The following is a 24,283-nucleotide window of genomic DNA, read 5'->3' as shown; positions in this document are numbered from 1 at the left end:
CACGTTTAGGTTTTAATAGTATAATTTTGTTCGCTATTTTCGTATGAGATGTGAATATATTTGTTTATAAAATAGTCTCATGATAACGGTGTAATTATTTTTTTTAATCATCCTGAAATTAATTTCTTATAAATCACAGAAAAAAATCCATCTCGGATTCTCCATTTTCTTTTTGGCTAACTTTACATCTGACGTCACGTGGAATTATCCAATGAATTTTTACCCTCCCTGGCAACGTTTGTCTATGGACACTTCTTGCAGTGAAATGCAATAATGGCGAGTAAATAACATGCAGAATGGTGCACATTAAGTTTTATTTGTGATTATCGAATATATAGAAAATATGTCGGATCCAATGCAAGGAATTTTGGCTGAAGCCAAGTCTAATAAGTATTCTCAGATAAAGGATAAACTTTCAGAAGAAGGTAAGTTGAGCATTTTACTATCATTTAGTATCAAATGGACATACCAAACAAATACAGGTTATGAGATAAAAACACATGTACTCAGAGGTATCATATGTTCTTGGTATCAAGCCATTTATGATGGTTTAGATATTTTAATGTCCTCTGATATACTGTCGTATTGAACACTGTTGAAAAAACAGAAGAAGTTAAAAGTTTCGTCTTTTCTAACTTGAGTTGCGTCTTGCATTACATACATCTTAGAGAGCTGCAATAATTATGTTGCACAACCATAAGGTACAAGACTTAAAAGTACACCACTTTTCGTGGATGATGTATCATACAAATTAATGCTAAACTGCACATTGGACATAATTATACATTAAAACAAGATCATTTCACTAGATAATGCAAACATCTCTCTTTTGTAAAATGTCCCTCTTTATGGTAATGATGATTATACTGTTTCAAAGTATAACAAATTCTGTGCATTTGTAAAACTTTAAAAATGCTTTATTGCAGCATAAATTTCATTTATTTAACATTTTTGGTGTACATTTTCCTTACTTTCACAAACTGCACAAAGAAGCACAAAGTTAAAATCAAGTGACCATAGTAAGTAGCCATTTCTCCTTTAGTGTAAACTTATTATACTTTGTCAAGATCATTGCATGATCCAGGAAAAAATACAACATCATTACACAATGAACAAGCAGTATAGACCTGATTATCACACTTTGCGAAGATGTATTGAAATGTAAAAAAAATTTGATCTTTGTAGGGTGCACATTGGTACTATACCTTATATGGGCTATATCGTTTTTTGCAACTCAACAGTATAGTTCACTTTTCATATTAAAATATTGGTGTATATGAATATACAATTTATTCACAATATATCTGTGACTAGTCATCATTTGTTGATTTTTTTCTTCATTTTTGTACTTGTACATTGTAGAAACACCTAAGCAGTCAGATAAAATACTGAATTTATGTACATGTGTGACTTAAGGGTGTATGATGAACCAAATTTTAACTTTTTTAATTTAGCAAAGAAACTCATGTGGTTGTCATGATATGATGTTTGAAACTTTGAATAGAACATGTTTATAGTTCATATTTACATATTGTCTTTATCATCCAGAAATATAAATCATGAATATAAGGTATATTTCATCAGAACTATTGACACATATTAGCACTTATTACTAATTAGTAATCAATATGATAATTTGTATGATCTACTACCAAATCTAGTGGGCATGCTTTCTTATATTTTCAAAATTTGTTATTGAGTTGAAGATGGATTAGTTACCTGTATCAGATAAAACTGCATATATTGCATTGAATGTATTGATTTTTGAAGAGTCCAAGAATGCTCTTTGAAGTGTTTTATTCAAATGAAATCATTTATGTTTGTTTTCTTGCAAGATTTTCAGCAGTTAGCAATATGGTACACTTTCTTTATTCTCTGCTATTAAAACACGAACCTACTATCAGGCTATCATTTATGGTACCATTTTATAAGGAGGTTAAATTTTGTTGAAGTTGTTAATTCAATTTCTGAATTTTGTCATTGATTTTTAATATTTTTATTGCAGATGTTGCAAGTGTTTGGGAAAATGTCTCCAATTTTCTTGAGAAGCACATGTCCCAGCAGAAGGTAAAAATGTGCATACACTTAATTATTCATGAGATGATTTTTTCATCAAAGTATTATGCTGTCTTTAATAGATTTTTGTGCAGTGCCAGCTAACAGATTACTGTGTACAGGGAAATATGGGCTCCATTTTTTGCCAGTGGGCAAATTTAAAACTGGAAATATTCAGATTTATTTACTTTTGATAGTAGCACAAATTGAATTGGCTATGATATTAAATAAATTGAATTTCAATTTGTCTGTTAGAAAATAATATCGGGCCAAAATTTCCCTGTATGCAGTAAATTTGTGCAACACATTACAAAAAGTTTGAATACCATGCATTGGATCCAAAAAATTTGGGGGAGTGGGTATACTGATAATTTTTTTGAGATTTAGGGCCAACCAATATAATTTTAGTAATCTCCTTAAATGCGCAATTTCTGAAATACACAAGGGAAAAATTTGAAGATCAGAATGGTCCCAAGTGTTTCATAACAAAACCAAAAAGGAACATTGCATCAATTTGATATAACAAAGTTGATAATGGGAGAAAGAAGATTGAGATAAAGACTATAAAAGCTGGAAATTAGTGGTACAAGGGGGGTTGAGGGGTTGGGAGGAGGAATTGACCACCTAACCATAAATTGGTCTCCCCCTCCCCGCTGGATCTGCACATGCATATGCTATTTTGGCTTAATTCTCTGATAGATGCCATTATTGCTTCCTACAGTAAACAGTGGAAGATTTGATGATAAATTCTTTTTAAATGATGATCATGCATTGAACATACATTTGATGATAAATTCTTTTTACTGATTATGCACTGAACATACATGAAATTTTTTCTTTTAGGGTGTCAGCATCCCCATGCTAGGAACTTTTACCTTCACGCAGAAGAAACTAGACATAGGAAACAATAAATTCATCATGATGCAGAGACCAATCTTTGTGTTGTCTGAGAAGTTTGCTCAGACCCATGGTCTTCAGTCTGTCAAATATCATGTTCCAGGTATGAAATATATTTATACATTTAAATGAAAAAGGAGTCTAAGTAGAACTGATGCATCCACATGAAACACTGTTTTTACTCTCTCTCTCTCTCTCTCTCTCTCTCTCTCTCTCTCTCTCTCTCTCTCTGTGTCTGTCTTTCTCTCTCTGATTATTTGCTTTAAGAGTATATAGATGTGATATTATGGAGAAAAGTATGGCTGTTACAAGGAATTAATGACATCATTTTACATATGTTATATATGCAATAATAAAAAAGATCACAAAACTGATAGAGTATAATCGACTAGTTTCTTTAATTCTTCAGGAGTATTATATGTATTTTTATTAACAGTATGTTTTTTGTTTTGTTTTTTGTATACTCCTGAAGAATTGAAGAAACTAGTCGAGTATACTCTGTCAGCTTTGTGATATTTTTTTTTATTATATACTACTACTTGTGTAGATTTTTCTATACCTACATTGTACGTCTGGAATATATATAATATATAAAACCGGATTCTGAGAATTTGCTGTGTTTGGTTATATATGTATATACATGTATATCTTTTTGTTTTTAAAATTATTATTTGTTTAATGATGTAAATATACTGGTATATCATACATCAATGTAGTATTTAATTCTGTGAATATAGGGAAAAATTACAGAAACAATTCAAAGCATTTAATTTGTCTAAAGGGTATTTAAATACTCTCCAACTTAACAACCATAAAAGTGTATTCTGTAGGTTTGGAAATATTGACCCAAATGCTCATTTTGACCCATACACAATAGACTTTTACTGAACCATGGTACAAAGGGAGTGAATTTTCAAAGTGTCGCTAGGATTTAAATGGCATTGAGTCACCGTCTTTGACTTGTGTATCTACAAATGCAAACTGCCATTAGTATAATTCCTTTATCAAAGTAAATAAAGTCAATAAGGATTCAAGATAAATCTCTACAATACACAACTAGGGAGCCATACCTAGCAGTAGGTTATATATAATGCTGTGTGATACTGCATGCCTGAAAACTTAATTTTGCAAACAGAATTTTTTTTTCAGTTTGAACATTAGAGCTGGACCTCCCATTGTCGACTCACATTCACAACAATAGTAAATACGAAAAATAAATTGTCGACACTTTACAATCAACTTAGTGCATGTTACTATGCCCAGAGTAAGAGTATAACCATGCAATGTCATCACACGCATCTGTATACTGATTTTGCTCATACAGAAATACGAGTAAAAAATTATAAAGGAATTACAATATTTTCCAGTTTCATATATAATTATGATTTTCTTTTTGTGAAAAGGGACGTACACATCTCTCTGTCAGGTACATAACTCATTTGCACCTACATGTACATATATGCATGCATTTATATTTGTTGCATGTTACATCCTGAAAGCAAAAATATTTTACGAGAGATGAACTTTAATATGAAAGTTCATGTGCTCATTGAACCTAGAGGCAATTGGACTTAATTTCAATAAGAAATCTGGATTTTATACCTGCATTGTTGCAAACAAGGGAAGATTAACTTGCAGATTTATAATTGAATTTATGGGAAACACAATGGGTCATTAAGCTTTTAAGATTTCAATTAAAATAATTATCAACATTGAAACCTTGTTTCATTTCCTTAGCAGTAAATCTTTTAAATTGCTAATGCCAAGTTATATTTATTTCAACGTATATAGTTTTACTGTCAAAAGATAAATGTTTATAGTACAGAAAAAAAAGTTACAAAACAGATATATTTACGTATTTTGTCAGAGAACTGTAGTACATTATGTGCAAACATTTATCAATCTCTGGAAATTAGTTTAAATTGTAGTGCATATTGTTCCAAAACCTTAATTAAGCTTTGGATTCATATACTCTTGGAAAGAATTAATGAATTCATGTACATATGAACATTTTTAACTTCTTGATAACAACGCTTCCAATTCTTTTTAGATTTACTATGAAGCATTTTGGGAACAAGGGGGACATAAATTGTAAATTTTGGGACTCCTGTACCCCCGAGGCCTTATGGGTTAGGCAAAAACTGTCAAAAATTGACTAGTTTTCAAAAATCTTTTCTACAACTGCACATTTGTAAGGGGATCCGGGTTAGTACCCCTTGCTTGTCCTAAGAGGCGACTAAATGGGGCGGTCCTTCGGATGAGACCGCAAAAACCGAGGTCCTGTGTCACAGCAGGTTTAGCACGATAAAGATCCCTCCCTGCTCAAAGCGCCGAGCATAGGTCTAAATTTTGCAGCCCTTCACCGGTAATGGTGATGTCTCCATATGAGTGAAATATTCTCGAGAGGGACGTTAAACAATATTTAATCAATCAATCACATCTGTAAGGAAAACTAAATGCATAGTCATGTGGAGAAGGAAAACCTCTGCCAAAACTGTCAATTTCATGATCCCTGGAATGGAGGATCTGACTTAAGGGTGGGGTCAATTTGACTTTGCAGATAGTGTTTCTGTGTAATGAATTTGAACAACATATCCTTTAATGCTATTGATACTAAGTAGATATTTAGAAGTAGCAGGTGGCTCTTAAATTAACAAATTTGTAAATTTCATGATACCAGGATTAGAATAAGGGTGTTGGTTCCAAGGTAGGGCCAATATGATTATAGTGAAAAGGGATTAAGTACATGTACTGTAGTTGTAAATAATTTTAAGATATCGGACTGCATTTCTACTGAACATTGAAAAAAAATAATGTGATTTTTGTACCAGAATTACAGAAAATTGCATCTTCTTGCAATTGAAACTTCCAAAAATGTTTTCTTTAAAATTTTAAATATTGCCTCCTGGTGTTATTTGGTACACAGGTGACTGATATTAGGCTCATGAGCCTCTTGTTGTAAGTCAGTGTAGAAAACTGAAATAATGAGATTTGATTTTTTGCAAAACTTATGACTATAGTCTCATAGCAGTACTTTAATAATGAATTGGTATGATTGTATGAAATGTTGCACACTGATCTGGTTATGATGAGTCATTTGAATCCTTTCATTAGTACCATAAATTTCTCCTTCTTTTTCCTCTATCAAGAAAGTTTAGTAAACTTTTAAAATACATTTTGTATATATATAGCGCTTATCAAAATCTTAGATATAATGTAAAAATTGATCTGATCATAAAATTGACAGATAGAAAATTGATTAAAAACTGTATACATATACAATTAACACCTTAATCCAACTCTGTTTTACAGGAAACATTCCGGTAGTGCAGCTTAACTTTGCAGCATTATCATTTGAGAGTCCATTTGACCGGGACACAGTAGAAACCTGTATAAGGGAAATCCTTGGTGCAGTGTCCCGGGCAGTCAATAGTAAGAGGAATGTGGAGTTGACCTTCAACGGTATTGGCCGCTTGACCGTGAGGGACTCCCGTGTTAAGATGAGGTTCTACAAGGAGTTCATTAACCAGATGGATGGAACTGGCAAACTCCTAGACTCTATGCAAAACGTAAATATGATCAGATCATTCATCAATATCAATTGTATCACTGTCGAGAATACGGCCCGATAAAATGATGTTCAAGTTTTTGAAGCAAATACTGTATTTTGATGAAGAGTGTGTGCTTAGCATTTTGATGTATGTTGTTATGGGGACTGGTACTAAATTGATACACATAACTTCATAAATGTTTTTATCTTATCGTAATTTTGAAGAAAAGGTGCTGTTTCATATCATTTACCTTCCCATAAAATACAAAGCAACTTTGTGAATTAGATTTGTTTTGTTACTACTAGTTTTTGTATCTTTTGAAGAGGTAGTGGCATTGGTAGAAATGTTAATTTTATTCAAGAACATACACTATATTTTAAAAATAGGTAACATTGTGCTTAAAATAAATTAACATTTTCAGATTTTAAGAAAAAAATGAAACACACACATACATACATGCAAAATTAGGTATTTTTCAATCACTGCTTTACAGACACAATGTTCTGAATATGCCAAGGGATTTCTTGAAAGCAATATTTAGACAGATGTCTTTTTCTGATTGAGACATACCAGATAAAAGTGTCTCAAAATCCATACCAAGATCAAACATTTATTGCTTATATTATATTTGAAAATCAAACACAATAATTCTTTGTGTAAATATCAAACACAATAACATAGCTTTAATGTATATACCTGTGACCCTCCATTTTCAATGTACCACGTATGGCAACAAGGTAAATTGTTCCCGTACACTCTCTGTGGGACGGTGATTGTTACAGGGTCATATTGATCAGATCAGAAAGCTGTTGTAGGAACATAAAATACTGACTTTCATGGGTAGTTTGATAACCCAGGGTGGTGTGACATCAAGCTTTAAGTGTTGCAATTCAAAGGTTCCTTTTTTTTTCTTTTGGAAGGATGTCGTAATTATTACAAACTATCACTTCATGAAAGTTTTGTCCTTTGATTTTAGGAGAATATAAAATCAGTGGTCCTTTGATTTTAGAAGAATCATAAAATCAATGTTGTTATGGGTGGAAAATATAATGAATTGAAATATTTTGATTGCAGAAAAATGAAAATCAATCAAAAGCAGTAAGTTTTTAGCTAAAAGCTAAGGAAACAAACAGAATTATCACACTAGACTGAAGATACATTTTCTTTTCATGGTATAAAATAAATGGGTGACAATATGTAGTTTTAGATTGTTTATTAGGTTTTTGTACATGTAGTTGGGAAATACAATATTTAGGCTAGACTCAATATCACAAAGTATCTATCTTCAACAACTATTGGATAAAGGTTTGATTGACAAAGTTGTCACAGAAATATTTTATTCAACAACCATTATTTCATTCAACATTCATTGGATAAAGGTTTCATTGACATAGACGATAGTTGTCACAGAAATATTTTATTCAACAACCATTACTTCATTCAACATTCATTGGATAAAGGTTTGATTGACACAGATATCATACATTCATTATATTCAATGATTGGATAAAGGTTTGATAGTCACAAGAATTTTGTAGAAAATAACAATTGTTTTATGTTTAAAACAAGAAAGTTGAAAAAAAAAAATTAACAGTGGATAAAAACAAAGTGAAATGCACAGCAGTAGAAGCAATTAATAGAGGAGATAAAAATCAACTGAGTCTGAAGTATTAAGTATTTACTCTACAAAATCCCAAAAATTTAGTCATTATGGTGTTGTGTCAAAATACACTGTACATTATATAGAAGTATATATAGCAGTCAGATAAAACATGTTTGTTACGCCCCATTTCATGGCTGTTCCCAATTACATATTATTTGACCTCTTTTATATTTAATGTGTATCCTGATTAATTATGACATTGGGTTTTTAGAGACCAGGCACAGTGGACTCTGTGATGTCAGATAGAGTTTCGTCTAGGCCTGCCTCCAGTGCAACAGTCATTCTGCCAAAGTAAGTCAATTTAACCACACAAGTCAAGTAAACAAGTGTGTTTTGTCTTCAACACCATATGTAACAAATCTGTCAGAAATGATACAGGGTATGAAATTTTCATGTAAGGCGTGTAAGTTTGAGCAATACCATCTTCATACCCTCTGACATATTCGTTTCAGAATAAGCAGTACCAATTTTGGATCAGGGGGCCCTGGTGCACTTGCTCCTGTGGCAGAGCAAGATGAAGCTGTCCCTCTAGAGGTTCAGAATAATCCTCATATGATGCCAGCTGATATCATGGAGGTAACCCACCCAGCCCCCATTGAGTTAGAGCCTTTTGAGATGATCCCCGCACAAACTGAGGACATACCCACTTATCCCTCCCAGGAATTATACAAACAAGAGGGGATGGAGGGGCCGGAGTTTGGGAACCTGGCTACTGATGAAGCCATCCGTCACATAGAGGACAGAGGTCAACCAATCACAGAGGAAAACTTACAACCAATCAATGCACCTGTTGCAGGGGAGTTGGAAGGATACACATCATTTGAAGGTAATTAAAGCTTTAAATCAATTGAATGGCATACATGTTAACCCCCAATTTACATGGATGATTTCCGCCAGCAAGCTTAACCTCGCACAAATTAAGTCTGTTATTGTGACTGGAATGATGACAATTGAAAAATATCCAATCTTCATTACATTTTTGGATGATAATAAAGTTTATTAAGACACTGTTTAAGTAACAAATCACACAGCATCACATGCATTTATTCAGTCTTTGAATCACTTATAGCAGGAGAGATTGTCTTCGTGTGTGAGAAATGTGCACATTATATTGGGGACTGTCTCTTACTGGTGTACGTTCATCCTCACAGACAAATCACTTAACGGATACTTAATTATGTTTAAATGAAGTTACGCTGCAAAAAGTTAGAGTCAGCAAGATGTCTCTATCAAGTTCTGTGGATAAAAGTTTGAAAATCTTAAATGACTTCTAGTTGGGTCAGTATCTTGGGGTTTTAGCAGAAATATTGGGGGCTTTGGAATAAAATGGTTTATATATCATTATGAGATTCAGAGTAATTTGTTTTAACTGCACAATTAAAGGTCTACAAGGTATTTAAATCTCAGTCCAGTAAATTCAGAACACCAATGTGTTGGCAAGGTGTTATATTTGACAAGACAAGATAAACACAGAGATTCTTGGTTATAATATTTGAGCTAGATTGATTTTTGGAAAATTCCAATGAGATGGCTTATGCCTTAGATCAGCCACTGTCCCTGTATATCTGCCATAAATTAGAAAGGTATCGGGTCTTGATTTGTATTGATCAAAATTCCTTATCTAAACAAATGGTCAATAGCATCAATTGATTTCACCATTGTGACAAGGAAGTTATGAACAAACTGTAGGAAAACGATTCGTTGTAAAAGCCAGATATGTTCAGTTTCATGATGCTGATAAGAGACAAACAGTTTGCTGCCACATTTTCATACATTTAGTCTATATCCATAGTACAGTTAGTACATGTATTCAAATCAATTTCATGAAGAGATTTTTATTTTGGGACTAATGAAGGTTTTGCTTTAAGGTATTGCAATTAGCATCTCATCAAGCCATAAATATAGATTAATGATAACTATTGTCGCTTTTACAGAGGAATTGATCATCAAATTTCTTGACATTTATGAAAGTTACATGTACCATATTCAATATCCACTTTTGATTTTTTAAAAAGAAAGATGAGTCTTTACCATTTCACTTATTAAAGTACATATGAAAAGTTTCACTACTAGAAAATTTTGCAATTTAACAATTATTTCTAATTTATACAAATGACATTTCTTGACTTCAATAGATGGAAACAACTGTATATGTTTACAATCTATATATCTATAACAAGTATCAACAACAATTATCATGCACAGATCCAAAAGTTTTTCAAAGTGGAGATACCCTGGATCAAATTTTCAAAGAGCATTTCCAACCTACTCAAGGATTCAATTTGCAGGTTTTGGCACTTAAGTTAGGCCAACTTATTTAACAGATATGTACTTTTGTACCCTCCCCCATCTCTTCTCTGGATCTGTGCTTGATAGTAGAGTCATGGACCATGATAGTACCCTGCTTACATTTTGATCAGTTTTGACTGATTTCTAAATTACTAATACTGACATACACATTTTCTTTGACTCTATAGTCCCCAGAAGGGACTACTTCGACACAGAAAGAATTTTACCAGCCATAGGAGAGGAGTGTGAGTAGTGTTTGGTGAAGTACTGTGAGCCTTCTTTCCATACTAATACAGTAACTTGCATATACAGCGAGACAGAGGAAAATTGGTTCTGTTTATCTGTTATTCATTATGCCTCTATATTTGTATCTAATTCCAATCCCAAGTGTACGATTTGCTCACTCTCATCCAGAGGATACACGCAAATCAAACTCCTGGATGGGGAAGATGGTATATTGGATTTTTTTTTATCATATAACATGTCTTATTGAAAAAATATTACTTACATGAAGTATATTTCTGGAAGAATTAAGTTCAAAACAATTAAATCATTATCAAATACGAGAGTGCTTAAAGACTGCAAGGATTCCAAACACAAATCTCATCTGTCTTTTTAGAGTTACCGCTCTTTGGTAAAAAATTTAATCTTTTAAAAGATATTTTAATGTAAGCTTATAGACAGATATACACACACATAAAGATGCACAAACAGGACTGAATTAATGCATAACTTCCTCGGCAAATGTGATTACAAATTACGGATATACAGGTATTTGCTTCAAACAAGTTCCTTATAAATGAGCTTCACTGTACAATTGTTTATTGAGAGAGATGAAGGGGATTGCTTACCACAAGCATTGAATTAAAAGAAAAGATTCATTCAACGTTGAACAAATTTCAAAAGAATGTAGAAAAAAAGACTTATTTCATATTCTGCATAGTTGTCACTGTTTTAATGTGATTTGTGCTTTATTGACACTCAACTTTAATCACTGAAATTAATTCTAATTTCACTTAAACTAACATTACTTAAAATGCAGCTTTTTCATTGTACTGTTCTTTTGTACTCTGATTGCCAATTTCTGAAAGATACATACTATTTTTTTTGTGTCTTAATCAAACTTCTGTGATATTATTAACATGTAATGGTATACAAACCTCTCCATAAATCTTGTAATATACTTCACTTTGTGTTTGTATAAGGTGTACCAAGAAAATTCTACTTAATATATCTGAAATGAAATGTTGACTTTATTCTTGAGAGTTTAAATAAAAACTTAAAACTGATCTACATGATTTAAACAAGCAATTTCATAATGGCCTAATTGAACGGAAGCAGTTTTAATATTTTTTAACTGGGTATTTCAAACGGGTCTACATAATTGATGTTTTACACCTCCTGTGATGGGTATTTTTCATCACTAATTACCTTCCATGGTGCTATTATCTTAACCCAATGAATAAAAAATGAGTTGTCGGTTCACTTGTCTTTTATCTTAGAATTCTAGTGCTGCATAAAACAAATACAGTGCCTTGACAACGGACCTTTGAAATGTTTTTGGTCCAATCCCACGAGAATTCAGTTTATTCATAATTAATGACATTGGAATGCCTGCAGTTTGTTTGATAACGTTTATCTTAAATCCACATCATAAATTATGGTTTTGAGAGAATTATTGTTAATTATTGAACTTTTTTTTTTTTATCAGACATGATTTTTCGTAACCGTTGTTTTATCCTGAAAATTCATTCAGGCAATTTTCCCAGTAAAACTTAATGGTTAAAAGAAATTGAATTTGATGTATTCATTGAAAAACAAGAGTTGTGTACAAATTTAAAATTACTTCCTCTGATGATTAAAGATATACCTGTCATCTATTAACATTTGAAGCATCGACACAGTGAAACAGGGTAGATATATACATGACTGGAGTCAGGCTGTTAATTGTCTGGGGTTATCTGATGGTTGAATGGATGATGGTGCGATTGCTATGGCAGCATTAATTAGTAATAAGTATCCAGAATACTTTGTACCAACGGACAAGCTCGGAACGAAGTGATATTGTGATATTTTTTCCCTAGGCATCATTTCAAATTTCCTGTTATTTTATAAATATGTTTGGATTAAGTATCTTTAATGGGTGGAATAGCTACACAGGGAAAAATGCTAAGTTGGACCGCATAACTTTGGGACCTCGAATACAAAGTGATGAAGGTAATGAAATGTATCGGTGCTTACAGTGATTGTTTCTGAAAGATTTTGTAAGATCACTTGACAGATATATATATTATAAAATCATGAAGATTTTTAAAAAATTTGATGACAGTATTAATTGTAAAAAAAAATATCCATGCCTATATTGTTTAATCACTTATTTATGTGTTGCCAAATTAACACTGTTTGAGAAAAAAAAAGTAACATTTTTGTGGGGGTCTTGGTTTCATGGCTAAATTGTTGTAATTCTTAATTGGTAAATTATTAACTCCTGTGTGAGGAGGATTTTAATTCATGGGCTTGTCAGTACCATGGAAACTTAGGAATTTAGAACACCCCCCCCCCCCCCCCCCCCAATAGAAGAATTGTAATTTTACATTTTAATGTTTAGTGCATGTAGATCAACTATTCAGTAAAGAATGCAATACAGATGTGATTTTTTAATATTTCATATAGATCGATGTCCACATGTATTTAAATAAAACTTCATTTCATGTTATACATTCTTACACAGTTTTGGTGCTCTATTCATATTATTTTTCACTTTTACAGATACCAAGAAGCCACCCATGGCCCCCAGCCGGGCAGGGTCCCGTCTCGCCATGCCAATGGCTCAGGCCACAGGGGTGTGTCTCCTGGATGACTTGATACCCTCAAACCTGACCCCTAAATCTGCCCCCTCTCCCGGGCTGCTTCACCGATCCTCTCCTGCCCCATTTAGAGACATTTCTGATGGGTGAGTGAATGTTGGGATTTCTTTAAAGATTAAAATGACAGTACTTAGATGATCTAGTAATAAGTAATGCCTACTGCCAATCATACACTATCATTCTCAGAACCAGAAGAGTGCATATAGAATGAAGGAATCAATGTTATTGTGGAAGCTAATTGTACAGGAGTTCCTTTATTACAAACGAAGCAACTTTGATCTTAAATAAAGTACTTTATACTTTCACTTTTCTGAGGTAGTAGTCAATTTTTCAAAAATGAAATCTATCTCTTAAATGTACATAATTCATTAAAAATGCTAAAGAGCAAAGATTGATGATTAAATTTCAGATTAAATTCAGCTTCATTAGTCAGAGCCTTGACCTTTACCTCTTATGATCTAAGCAAACCAAACAAATTCCTTACCCCTCTGCCTGCAATAAATCGGGACAGGTAGTATTCTCTTTGCTAAATTGGATGAGGAAAATATGGTGTACATGCATGCTGGGGTTGATGTTATGTGACACAATAAAGTTACTGTTAGGCTATCTTTAAGAATACCTTTGTTTGACCTCCCCATACTCCATCAAAATCTGAATAGGTAGGTAAGATTTTGTTTCTTAAAAAAGTTAGAAACCAAGAAAAATTATGACAGATACCTTCAAAATTCTGTAATCGGTGAAAAGAGAAATGGAGTCGGGGATATCTCTTACCATTAGTTGGGTGAGGACAAACATGTCTTTTTAATCTTAGCCTTATGGTGATATTGAGCAATTCTTTGTGTTTTTGAAATTATGTGACAGTAATATGCCAGATAGATGCACAATGGAAGAGGATAATGGCTTTGGAAATCAAAACATTTGAGTTTTACTGGCCCAATGTAAAAGGTTGTGGTTAAGAAATTATATATATATATATATATATATATATATATATATATATATAAGAATGGAACTTTGATAGCACATGTGTGTTTTGCTAATTTTATTTTGAACATGTCTTAAAACAAAGAAATTTATATACAACCCTTTATGATAAAGCCAACTTTTATTTGCGTGTGAGAAAATTTCGCAAGATTAACGAGAACCTCATTGTTGTGAATATTTCTCGTTGCAAACCAGTCCTTGAATGTCTGTCATACATGTATTAATGAAAAAGGCTCAATCGTGAAAATTACTAGCCATGAACCAGTTTACTACAGATGAATTGCGAAATAAAGTAGCAGTGAATAAAAGTTGGTTTACAGTACTTTATAAGTAATGTGAGAACAAACACACACACACACACACATATATATATATAAATTTATTACTCTGCAGCACTTGTATGTAGAAATCTGTAACCCTTGATGGGGCATTCCTGTCAAAATTCAGAAATTTAGAATTTGTTGTTCAGTTTTGTTGTTAAGGTCAGACTCTGTGTATCCTGGAAGGAATTTCTTTTCTTTGTTCATGAATATTGTAGTGAGCTTTGATCATGGACCAATAAAGTTTTATTTGTAATTTATACATACATGATACAACTAAGAACACTTAGAAATTACACCCCCAAACAATGATGAATACTTTCAAGTATTTACTTACAATTTAGCAAATGAATTGCAATTACTGTAAATATGTATTGATTTCATGTTCAATATCTAATGTTAACTAGTGTGACATTGATGATAAACAATTCCTATATAGCCTTTGACAAGAATTTATTGCCTTGCCATTTGACTGTTATTGATTTTCCATAATGCAAATAATCCTATCAGCGATGCCCAAAGTGAAATAATGCTACTGCAACTAATGCCAAGGGTAGTTAACACAGACCCAGTAAATAATGTTACTATAACTAATGCCAAGGGTAGTTAACACAGGCCCAGTAAATAATGTTACTATAACTAATGCCAAGGGTAGTTAACACAGGCCCAGTATATAATGTTACTATAACTAACAGTAAATAATGTTAGTATAACTAATGCCAAGGGTAGTTAACACAGGCCCAGTAAATAATGTTACTATAACTAATGCCAAGGGTAGTTAACACAGGCCCAGTATATAATGTTACTATAACTAACAGTAAATAATGTTAGTATAACTAATGCCAAGGGTAGTTAACACAGGCCCAGTATATAATGTTACTATAACTAATGCCAAGGGTAGATAACACAGGCCCAGTAAATAATGGATACATGTAAAATGCAGCTCTCCAGCAGTAGTTTAGGGACAATCCTACATGTAGTAGTTAAACTCTTTGTGAACATTTCTGCACCTGATGTTATTTTGCATGCCTAGACACAGTAAAAATAATTTTTGTCCAGTTTAAGTTTGCCCAAAGTGATGTCTTGATACTCAGAAGAGTAATTATTTCATAAATTCTCTCAGATTTGAATATATTCATCAAAGATAAGAGCAAATTGGCTTAAGATAAACTGGGGCAAAAATTTGCTATTATACAGTAGTACAGAGTACCTTAAATAGAATGAAAGCTGTGTTTTGTCCTAAAGACAACTGTTTTTGAATAAAAATCTTTATCTTTTGTCACAGTTTGCCCCAGAGAAAATCCATTTCTCCCAAGTTAACTCCCCTGCAGAGATCCCAGAGCTGTGAAGCCCTGGACAAGCCAGTTAAGCCCCCTACACCTCCCCAGTCTGCCTGTGGGCACCCTAACGCCGGCCAGGAGCTCTGCTACCTCTGTCACCAGCGGTCAAGAAGAAATATCCCAGTGTCCTTCACTGAAGAAAGACGTAGACGTGAGGCAGAGGAGGATAAACTTCTACAACAGTACCAGTACATGAAGGACGCAGAGGACACACTGAAAGATCAGGTATTTCTCTTACTGGGTCACAAAAGTAATCATCAAATTAAAAATTCAGATGTTTCCTCTGATAAAGTGGATTGTCAAGCATATTTGTTAAGTATGATTAGATTAAATCGACCATTATACAGGATAAATCGAGAACTTGAGAGTATAAGTTGCTCATTCAATAGGATCAAATATTTGTATATTGATGACCCTGAAATCAAGTTTCTTACACTTTGACAGGAGGGTATGCTAGTTAAGCGTCACGACTTACAGAAGATGGCTGCTTTTAATCTTGGAGTGGCAGAAGCCGTTACTCACAAGAAAAAGAGCAGAGATATGGATTTCCATGTAAGCTGAATAGAAATTTATTGTTTAAAAAAAATGAAATAGAAATCCTAACAATGAAAGAATCTTATCAATATGTTTATATTAATTATTTCTTTTTCCAGAAATCTTACATATTCCAAAAGCGTCCCCTAACTCCGCCCAGAGTATTCAAACAGAGAGAGTACGCTGGGGACCTGGCAGGACAGGTAAAAAAAAAAAATATCAGGACATGGAGTTATCTCTCTTACTTCACATTTTGTATAGCCAAAGCAATGTAAAGATACATGAAGATTAATCATTTGGAGTATATTTTTTCAAACATTCTCTGGGGAATATGATAACTATAAAAGTTAATCTCTTTATTCAAGGTGACTGCCAAAGACACAGTGAAGCAGAAGAGGAGAGCTGATGAGGATTTTTTGGGGAGATTAGAACAGGTTCAGCTGGCTGAAGAGTGAGTATATATAGGACAATATCTACAGTTACTAATGTTTTGTATATATAGGACAATATCTACATTTATTAATGTTTTCTTCATGATACTCCTATGCTGTTTCATTGTACATGTATCATATTTCTCAATAAAACACTAGCTGACATATCAATTTGATATGAACAAGTAAAATTTAAAACAATAGAAGTATGGAAAATTAATGCGTAATCGATTTCGTGGATTAACGAATTATCTTTTGTTTCAATTGTTTTTATACCACCATAACACAAGCAACTTAGATATTTACTCCAGGAATCTGTTCATAATTTACATTTCAAAATATAGAGCCTGCAACTAAGACTTTTAACACAACATCACAACAAATATATTCATTTTCAGCATTAATCACCTGCTGTAGAAAATTTCATTTTGATGAAGAACGCAATATGTCCATGTTTAGTTCACAAAACAGCTTGATTATCAATGCATTACAACTTAAAGTTGTTATTGATAACCACACACCTATGTGTATTGGCAGGGGTATAGGTACATTGTGTATTTATGTATACATTGGTTCTGTTCTTACAGTCTAGCAGCTCAGAGAGAGCAGTTCATCCGAGACAAACAGGATCAACAGGACATGTACAAGAATGCTCTGGAGGCCCAGGTAGAATGTCACATCGTCTGCACATTAATTAACAAAACATTGACTAATCCTTCTAACATTCGTACACCACAGCTGCTAATATTTCTGTCTACAGAGAATCCTTTACAAAGCATGTACATAAAACATTAAAATTGTAACTTACACTTGAAAGTATTAGAAAGTAGGTTTTTTTCAAATTACAAAATTAAAATGAATCAGTTCACTGAAAGTGTGTATTTTGATAATTTCCATAGGTGACACATGTACATGCTTTTATATCCAACATATTAGATGAATATAGATGCTTGCCTTAGTAGAAGAGTGCTTGTCAGCAGGCAGTTACATGTATATCCAAGAATAGAAACTTTTCTAAATCCTTCTAATACCATCTTTTTATGTACTTTTTAATGCCAAGCTTTGAACTGGGAGACTGAATATTTCAATAGTCATTCAGATACATTATTTTTAATGTTCAAAACAGAACTACAGTAAAATTCAATTCAGTCTTCCTGTCTGCATTTCACTTGAGAAATATCAGTTCAGCGTTGTAAAAGCCCAAAACTTTATGTGAAATGACTTTGCAAGATGAAGTGGAATAGTAATGGGGTTTTCCCAACTTTCATAACCCTGAGCTGATTGAAATAGAATACATCATAGATATTACTCTTTTTCTGCAGCTTTCTAACTTCTAATTTTGCTTACAAACCTTTCCTTTGCTCTGCTGGCTAGATTGAGGTCAGAGATCGTGTCCGTAAGTTAGACGGTTTCTTGCGAACACCCGAACCCCCATCCATGTGTGCGCCCGTCCGAATGCACACAGTCGACCATGCCCCCCGGTCCTACATTCAACCCAAGCTCAGCAATGGCAATTGCTCTCTTCCCATGATCCCAAATCTCATCAAACCTTTCGAAGATTCGAAGTCGGAGCGGATGAACGAGAGATTGAAGTTGCAGAGAAACAGATCTCCGGTATATTTTACAAATTCTGCATATCATTGTAAAAATCTTCAAATATGTGATGGGATACTGCATGGTTCCATATTCTGATTCGTTGGTCTTGATGATGTGATAAGCAGTCTACCTGTACATCAATGTACATTGTCCTGAGTAATATCTGTTTATTATGACCCCGATACCAGTATCACAGACTGACAAAGACATGAGTTTCTTGCTTCATGTACTATATCTGTTGTGCATAATGCTAGTTTGTTGTAACACTTTATGATTTTCTATTGGATTTTGCACATTGTACTAACAAAAACTAATGGCAGAATATTTCCTATTGAACATAAATTACAATATGTATTTGAGAGAAGAGTTGGAAGATTAAGTTTATTTAGTTGTTCATATTACACATTAGTCTGTTAGTGCCACTTGGTATGGGCAGGTGCTTTTAACAAGTATTTCTTATCGATTAGCTGTTTGTGAGAAGTAAATATGCCTTTAATCTACATACATATCTGAAAAATTCAAAGACGTCTCACCCCAAATCTTATTTAAAACATGGTAATTTTGTAAACAATGCATTTACTATTTTTATGTCTGTAGTAAATGAATAATTAGTGCCCTTTATACTTTGAAATTTCTTAAGATTCAACATGATAAAAAAAAAAATAGATTCATGGAGTATTGGTTCATTACAAATAATTGCCCTTAAAAGAATCTAGATGTCTCAATAAAAACTACATAGGTACTAGAAATATTGGTTGTCTCCAGTTTTTTTTTTAACCTCACACATAAGTCATTTTCTGTGATAAGATATCTTAAACAAGTTTTCATGCAATTTTTGATTTAGAAATAATAAAGCGTATGTAAATGTGCTCAATCACCAGTTTTCTGAATGGTGTTGGAGCATGTCTGCACTTTGTTTCTCTTTTTAAAAGTGAATGTGAAATATCCCATTTTCTATCAAAATTGACACTGATGTAAACTTTTATCATTCTTTTACGACACTGCTAAATAATGATGTAATAATGAAAACTTTCAACTCCAAATTTCATTTATTAAACAGAAAATTGCCATTGTCACATATTAGCTTTCTAATTCAACTGCAAAAATTTAACTTCCTCTATGAATTGAATATAGTTCAGGCACAATATATTACTTGAAACCAGCAAATCTAATATACTGAATATGTTGTCATTGTATCAAACTTTTTGATGCATATTTAGTGTCAAAATTTAGAATCAAGGTGCCCAGTATTGTGCATGAATACTGGTATATATATATATTCCTGTAGAAACAGTACTAATTACAGTGTACATAGAGATCTCTCCTGCTGCCAGTGAATCAATAGAGTTTAATCAATACAAACTTTCACATAGAACAGCGAATGCTGAGAAACGTCTATTTTCAAATTTAAAGGGATCCATTGAACAAATACCCATTTATAATACATGTATGCTCAATAATCCATTTCTTTAATCTATGGGATTTCACTACAAGAGAAGTAATTTGTTCTGGTGAGGTGCAGTAAACTCGTTTTTGAAGCTCTTCAGTGACTTCATACAAATTCCCACTGGAGACCAAGGCACTGTTTAAACATTGAACTGGTCCATGTTTTCAGTTGAAGTTTAAACCATTACAAGTGCCACCACGGGAACCAGATGGAGAAGTGTTTGGAAAGAATGATATGAACAACGACAAAATGGCAGACAGGAGAAGACGGGCATATGAACTGTTCAGAGAACAGCAGGATCTGGTGGCTCAGAAGAAACGAGAGGCCATTCTCAAGAGGCTGATGGAACAGAGAGAGGAGGAGGATGTGCTGGAGAGGAACAAACAAGAGTGAGTCATTGTGTAAATCAGAGAGAGAGAGAGAGAGAGAGGATGTGTGGGAGAGGAACAAACAAGAATTAATCATTGTGTAAATGAGAGAGAGAGAGAGAGAGAGAGAGAGAGAGAGGATGTGCAAGAGGAACAAACAAGAGTGAGTCATTGTGTGTGTGTGAGAGAGAGAGAGAGAGAGAGAGAGAGAGAGAGAGAGAGAGAGGATGTGCTGGAGAGGAACAAACAAGAGTGAGTCATTGTGTAAATCTTAGAGAGAGAGAGAGAGAGGGAGGATGTGCTGGAGAGGAACAAACAAGAGTGAGTCAGTGTGTAAATCTGAGAGAGAGAGAGAGAGAGAGAAGGGTGTGCTGGAGAGGAACAAACGAGTGAGTCATTGTGTAAATCAGAGAGAGAGAGAGAGGGGGGGGGTGTGTGCTGGAGAGGAACAATCAAGAGTGAGTCATTGTGTAAATCAGAGAGAGAGAGAGTGCTGGAGAGGAACAAACAAGAGTGAGTCATTTTGTAAATCAGAGAGAGAGAGAGAGAGAGAGAGAGGAACAAACAAGAGTGAGTCATTTTGTAAATCAGAGAGAGAGAAATAAGAGTGAGTCATTGTGTAAATCAGAGAGAGAGAGAGAGGGGGGGTGTGTGTGCTGGAGAGGAACAAACAAGAGTGAGTCATTTTGTAAATCAGAGAGAGAGAGAGAGAGAGAGAGAGAGAGGATGTGCGGGAGAGGAACAAACAAGAATTAATCATTGTGTAAATCAGAAAGAGAGAGAGAGGATGTGTAAGAGGAACAAACAAGAGTGAGTCATTGTGTAAATGAGAGAGAGAGAGAGAGAGAGAGAGAGAGAGAGAGGAACAAACAAGAGTGAGTTATTGTGTAAATCAGAGAGAGAGGATGTGCAGGAGAGGAACAAACAAGAGTGAGTCATTGTGTAAATCAGAGAGAGAGAGAGAGAGGAGGGTGTGCTGGAGAGGAACAAACAAGAGTGAGTCATTGTGTAAATCAGAGAGAGAGAGAGAAGAGAGAGAGAGTGCTGGAGAGGAACAAACAAGAATTAATCATTGTGTAAATCAGAGAGAGAGAGAGAGAGTGTGTGAGAGAGAGAGAGCTGATGGGAGATTTGATACTATTTGTACCAATGTAACATAACAGGATCAGGGTTTTTCTGACCGGTATTTTTTTCTGACCAGTATTAATACTCTTGTACTAAAGTTACCCATGCCTTTAAAAATTAAAACAAAGTGCAGTGGAGTGACGTTATTAATGGTCAAAGGTTAACCTAAGTAAGGTCAAAGTAGAAATATTTCAAATCACATCACATGTAGTGCCAAATTTGATCACATGCTTTTGGTTTATGATTTAGGTAATGCCATGTCATTGACACAAGAACTCGACCTGTTATGCCTTTAAATATACAAATGACTTTCACTTCAAAATGTACTACAGAAGATTTAGCAAAGGAACAATCTGTGCCTAATTTGAAGCCTTCTGGATCAGATTCAAAATTAAATGATTTTTAAAGCTCTGCTGACTGGGCTATTACCATACTGAGCATTCCGATTACTTGAAAAGTTAGCAAATTCCTAATTTTGTAGAAAAAAAATGAATTCTTTCATTTTTGGAAACCATCAATATAATACATTGTCAACTAAGACAAGTAATGCAAGTAACTTAAAAGCAGATTTACATCATCAAAATTTATCAGATATACATTGTATGTGTACAAATTGTATTGATTCTGTTAAAAATGCTTCTTATTACTTTTTTGTTTGTGCAAAGAATACATATTGCAGAAATGCATTGTTTATCTGCTATAATGCAATTGCAAAGGCATTTATTGGAACATGTATGACCAATGTTAAGATTGTATTTGTGAATGTAAGAGATCTGATAATGCTTTAATATACTCTCACTGTTACTTTAGTTGGATCATATTTTCATGGTTTGAGAAAAATAAGCATATAATGGGGTCATGATTCTGTAGTTGTTTTCTTGGCACTTTTCTGGTGTTCCTTTAAAGTTTTGAATTTGTGGGTATGCCCATGCAACAACAATTTAATTTCCTGCAGAAATCAGTGATTTTACAGCATTTGTACTTTGTTATAAACACTATTATTGGTACATGTATGGGAAATTGCTAAATTAATTCTGGGTATTCTTAAAATGCAGTTACAAAGAATGATCTGTGGTTTTTTTCATCCATGATAAATATAAACCGATCTTGTTCTTCTAGGTTGATGGAAGATAGATCTAAGAGGTTCCAGCACAGATCCTTGAACCGCAAACGCTTAGAAGAGGATTGGGCCGAGTCCTCCAAACAGAAGCGTGAACGTGAGATGCAGGAACGACTCCACCATCTGGCTCCAGGGGCTCTCCTTCACGAACAGTGTGATAAATACAATCGCTGCCAGCAGTGCAAGAAAAAGCTGAACAATTGTGGAGAGTCTAACATCTGGAGAGAGTCCCGCTACATCCCCGGATCTCGACTGATGGTCTAATTGTGCTATATCCCGACACTAACTTTATTACACTAATTGTTATTCTTAACGAATTTGCTCATGTCATAAGTCAGTGCGATTTTATATTTCTGTATCATCAGTATTACTGTCTTGTATTTTTATTATGCATTTACATTTCTGTATGATGGAGACAAAAAAAAAAAATACCTGAAATTTTTACTTTAGTATATATGTGGAGTCTGTTAATGGTTGAACTAAGAAAATATTTTGTTACCACTTTGTTGAAGATCATGAATCACATTAATATCTATTTGTTTTCGATGTTGACATACTGTAAATCACTTATGTTTTGCTATTTAATTTTCACGAACATTCAATTTGTTCAATGTTATGTATGCATACAAAATTAAACAGTATTCTATTTTTGCCTCAAGAGGACTTTGTTAATTTACACCAATGTAAAGTTCATGCAAATTAATAGTGATTTACGGTACTTTGTATTTATGTCTGTGTTCAGTTTGTATCAAGTTCATAACTCTACAGAAATTGTATTTGTAATGTGTATGCAAATTACTTACTTCTGAAAGAAAAATGTCTTTTCTGAAAAATTGTTAACTTTTAAGATTACCATCTCAGGTAGAGCCATTGACCTGTAGATTCACCCTATAGCTACATCGGCTTTGATTTGTTTGTATGCAATGGTTTGATTATTGTGATATATAGATGCTAATGGTTGACTGTGATATTTTATATACGATCATGTATTGTTGGAGCCTATTCAGTTAAGAGTTTGTGCTGAACAGCACAAAAATATGTTAAATTATGTGTCAACTGCTTTTGTGAATAGCCATTTCAAATAAAAATTTGAATGATGCAGAAATAAGAGTTCCTTGTGATGATTAAAATTTAATCTAAAGTAGTTTTGACTATGACATGCAATCATCTGTACAGCAATGAAAACGGAAAATTTCGGATGTGGTGGAATATTGTTTTTGAATGATAGCTGTTGGATCCATTCAGGCTGTTCATGAAAATGACGTGGATGTAAGGTGAAGATAACGAACAGTGATCAATCTCATAACTCCTATAAGCAATACAAAATAGATAGTTGGGCAAACATGGACCCCTGGACACACCAGAGGTGGGATCAAGTGCCTAGGAGGAGTAAGCATCCCCTGTTGACCGGTCACACCCGCCGTGTAAGATTTCCGAGATACACATCTGCATTGCATTTTGGACTATTAGTTTGATCCAATCTATTAATTGACATGGGGAAACCCATGTGTTGTAGTACTAATGGTAGAATGATGAGAATTTCTAAGTCAATCTAATTAAAATCATCAGATCTTTTCTAATTGCTCAGATACTCTATGATTGGAGTGATTAGAAAAGATCTGATATCGATAATTGTTTTTCAATAATTGCATTCCAGAATCTTTTTTGACAATGCGTATTTTCATAATTCGTAAAT

General features: G+C 33.6%; 1 protein-coding gene across 4 annotated transcripts; it reads left to right on the top strand.

Annotated features, from left to right (window-relative positions):
* The first annotated feature begins 158 nt into the window (after window positions 1-158).
* LOC125674691 (coiled-coil domain-containing protein 81-like) lies at window positions 159-23,692 on the top strand. 4 transcript variants are annotated; one of them, XM_048911926.2, is made up of 16 exons: window positions 212-425; window positions 2,006-2,067; window positions 2,899-3,055; window positions 6,265-6,521; window positions 8,378-8,457; window positions 8,619-8,992; window positions 10,644-10,700; window positions 13,225-13,408; window positions 15,912-16,191; window positions 16,411-16,518; window positions 16,620-16,703; window positions 16,866-16,951; window positions 17,519-17,597; window positions 18,306-18,545; window positions 20,143-20,363; window positions 22,587-23,692. In XM_048911926.2, the coding sequence occupies exons 1-16, from the start codon at window positions 344-346 to the stop codon at window positions 22,849-22,851; spliced, it is 2,616 nt and encodes an 871-aa protein (XP_048767883.2). In that variant the 5' UTR covers window positions 212-343; the 3' UTR covers window positions 22,852-23,692. The 4 variants fall into 4 exon arrangements, with proteins under 4 accessions (XP_048767884.2, XP_048767885.2, XP_048767883.2 ...); XM_048911927.2 differs by lacking the exon at window positions 10,644-10,700 and having other exon boundaries at window positions 159-425; XM_048911928.2 differs by lacking the exon at window positions 18,306-18,545 and having other exon boundaries at window positions 159-425.
* Window positions 23,693-24,283: the final 591 nt, after the last annotated feature.

This window comes from Ostrea edulis, chromosome 3 (genome assembly GCF_947568905.1).
Source record: "Ostrea edulis chromosome 3, xbOstEdul1.1, whole genome shotgun sequence".
Classification (NCBI taxonomy): domain Eukaryota; kingdom Metazoa; phylum Mollusca; class Bivalvia; order Ostreida; family Ostreidae; genus Ostrea; species Ostrea edulis.
This window is presented reverse-complemented; position numbering and strand designations above follow the sequence as displayed.

Bases quoted from the DNA above. Each gene is read 5' to 3' on its own strand.
- LOC125674691 (XM_048911926.2), top strand. From the start codon at position 344: ATGTCGGATCCAATGCAAGGAATTTTGGCTGAAGCCAAGTCTAATAAG. The intron at 426-2,005 runs GTAAGTTGAGCA...TTTTTATTGCAG, and splicing joins GGATAAACTTTCAGAAGAAG to ATGTTGCAAGTGTTTGGGAA. The intron at 3,056-6,264 runs GTATGAAATATA...TCTGTTTTACAG, and splicing joins TGTCAAATATCATGTTCCAG to GAAACATTCCGGTAGTGCAG.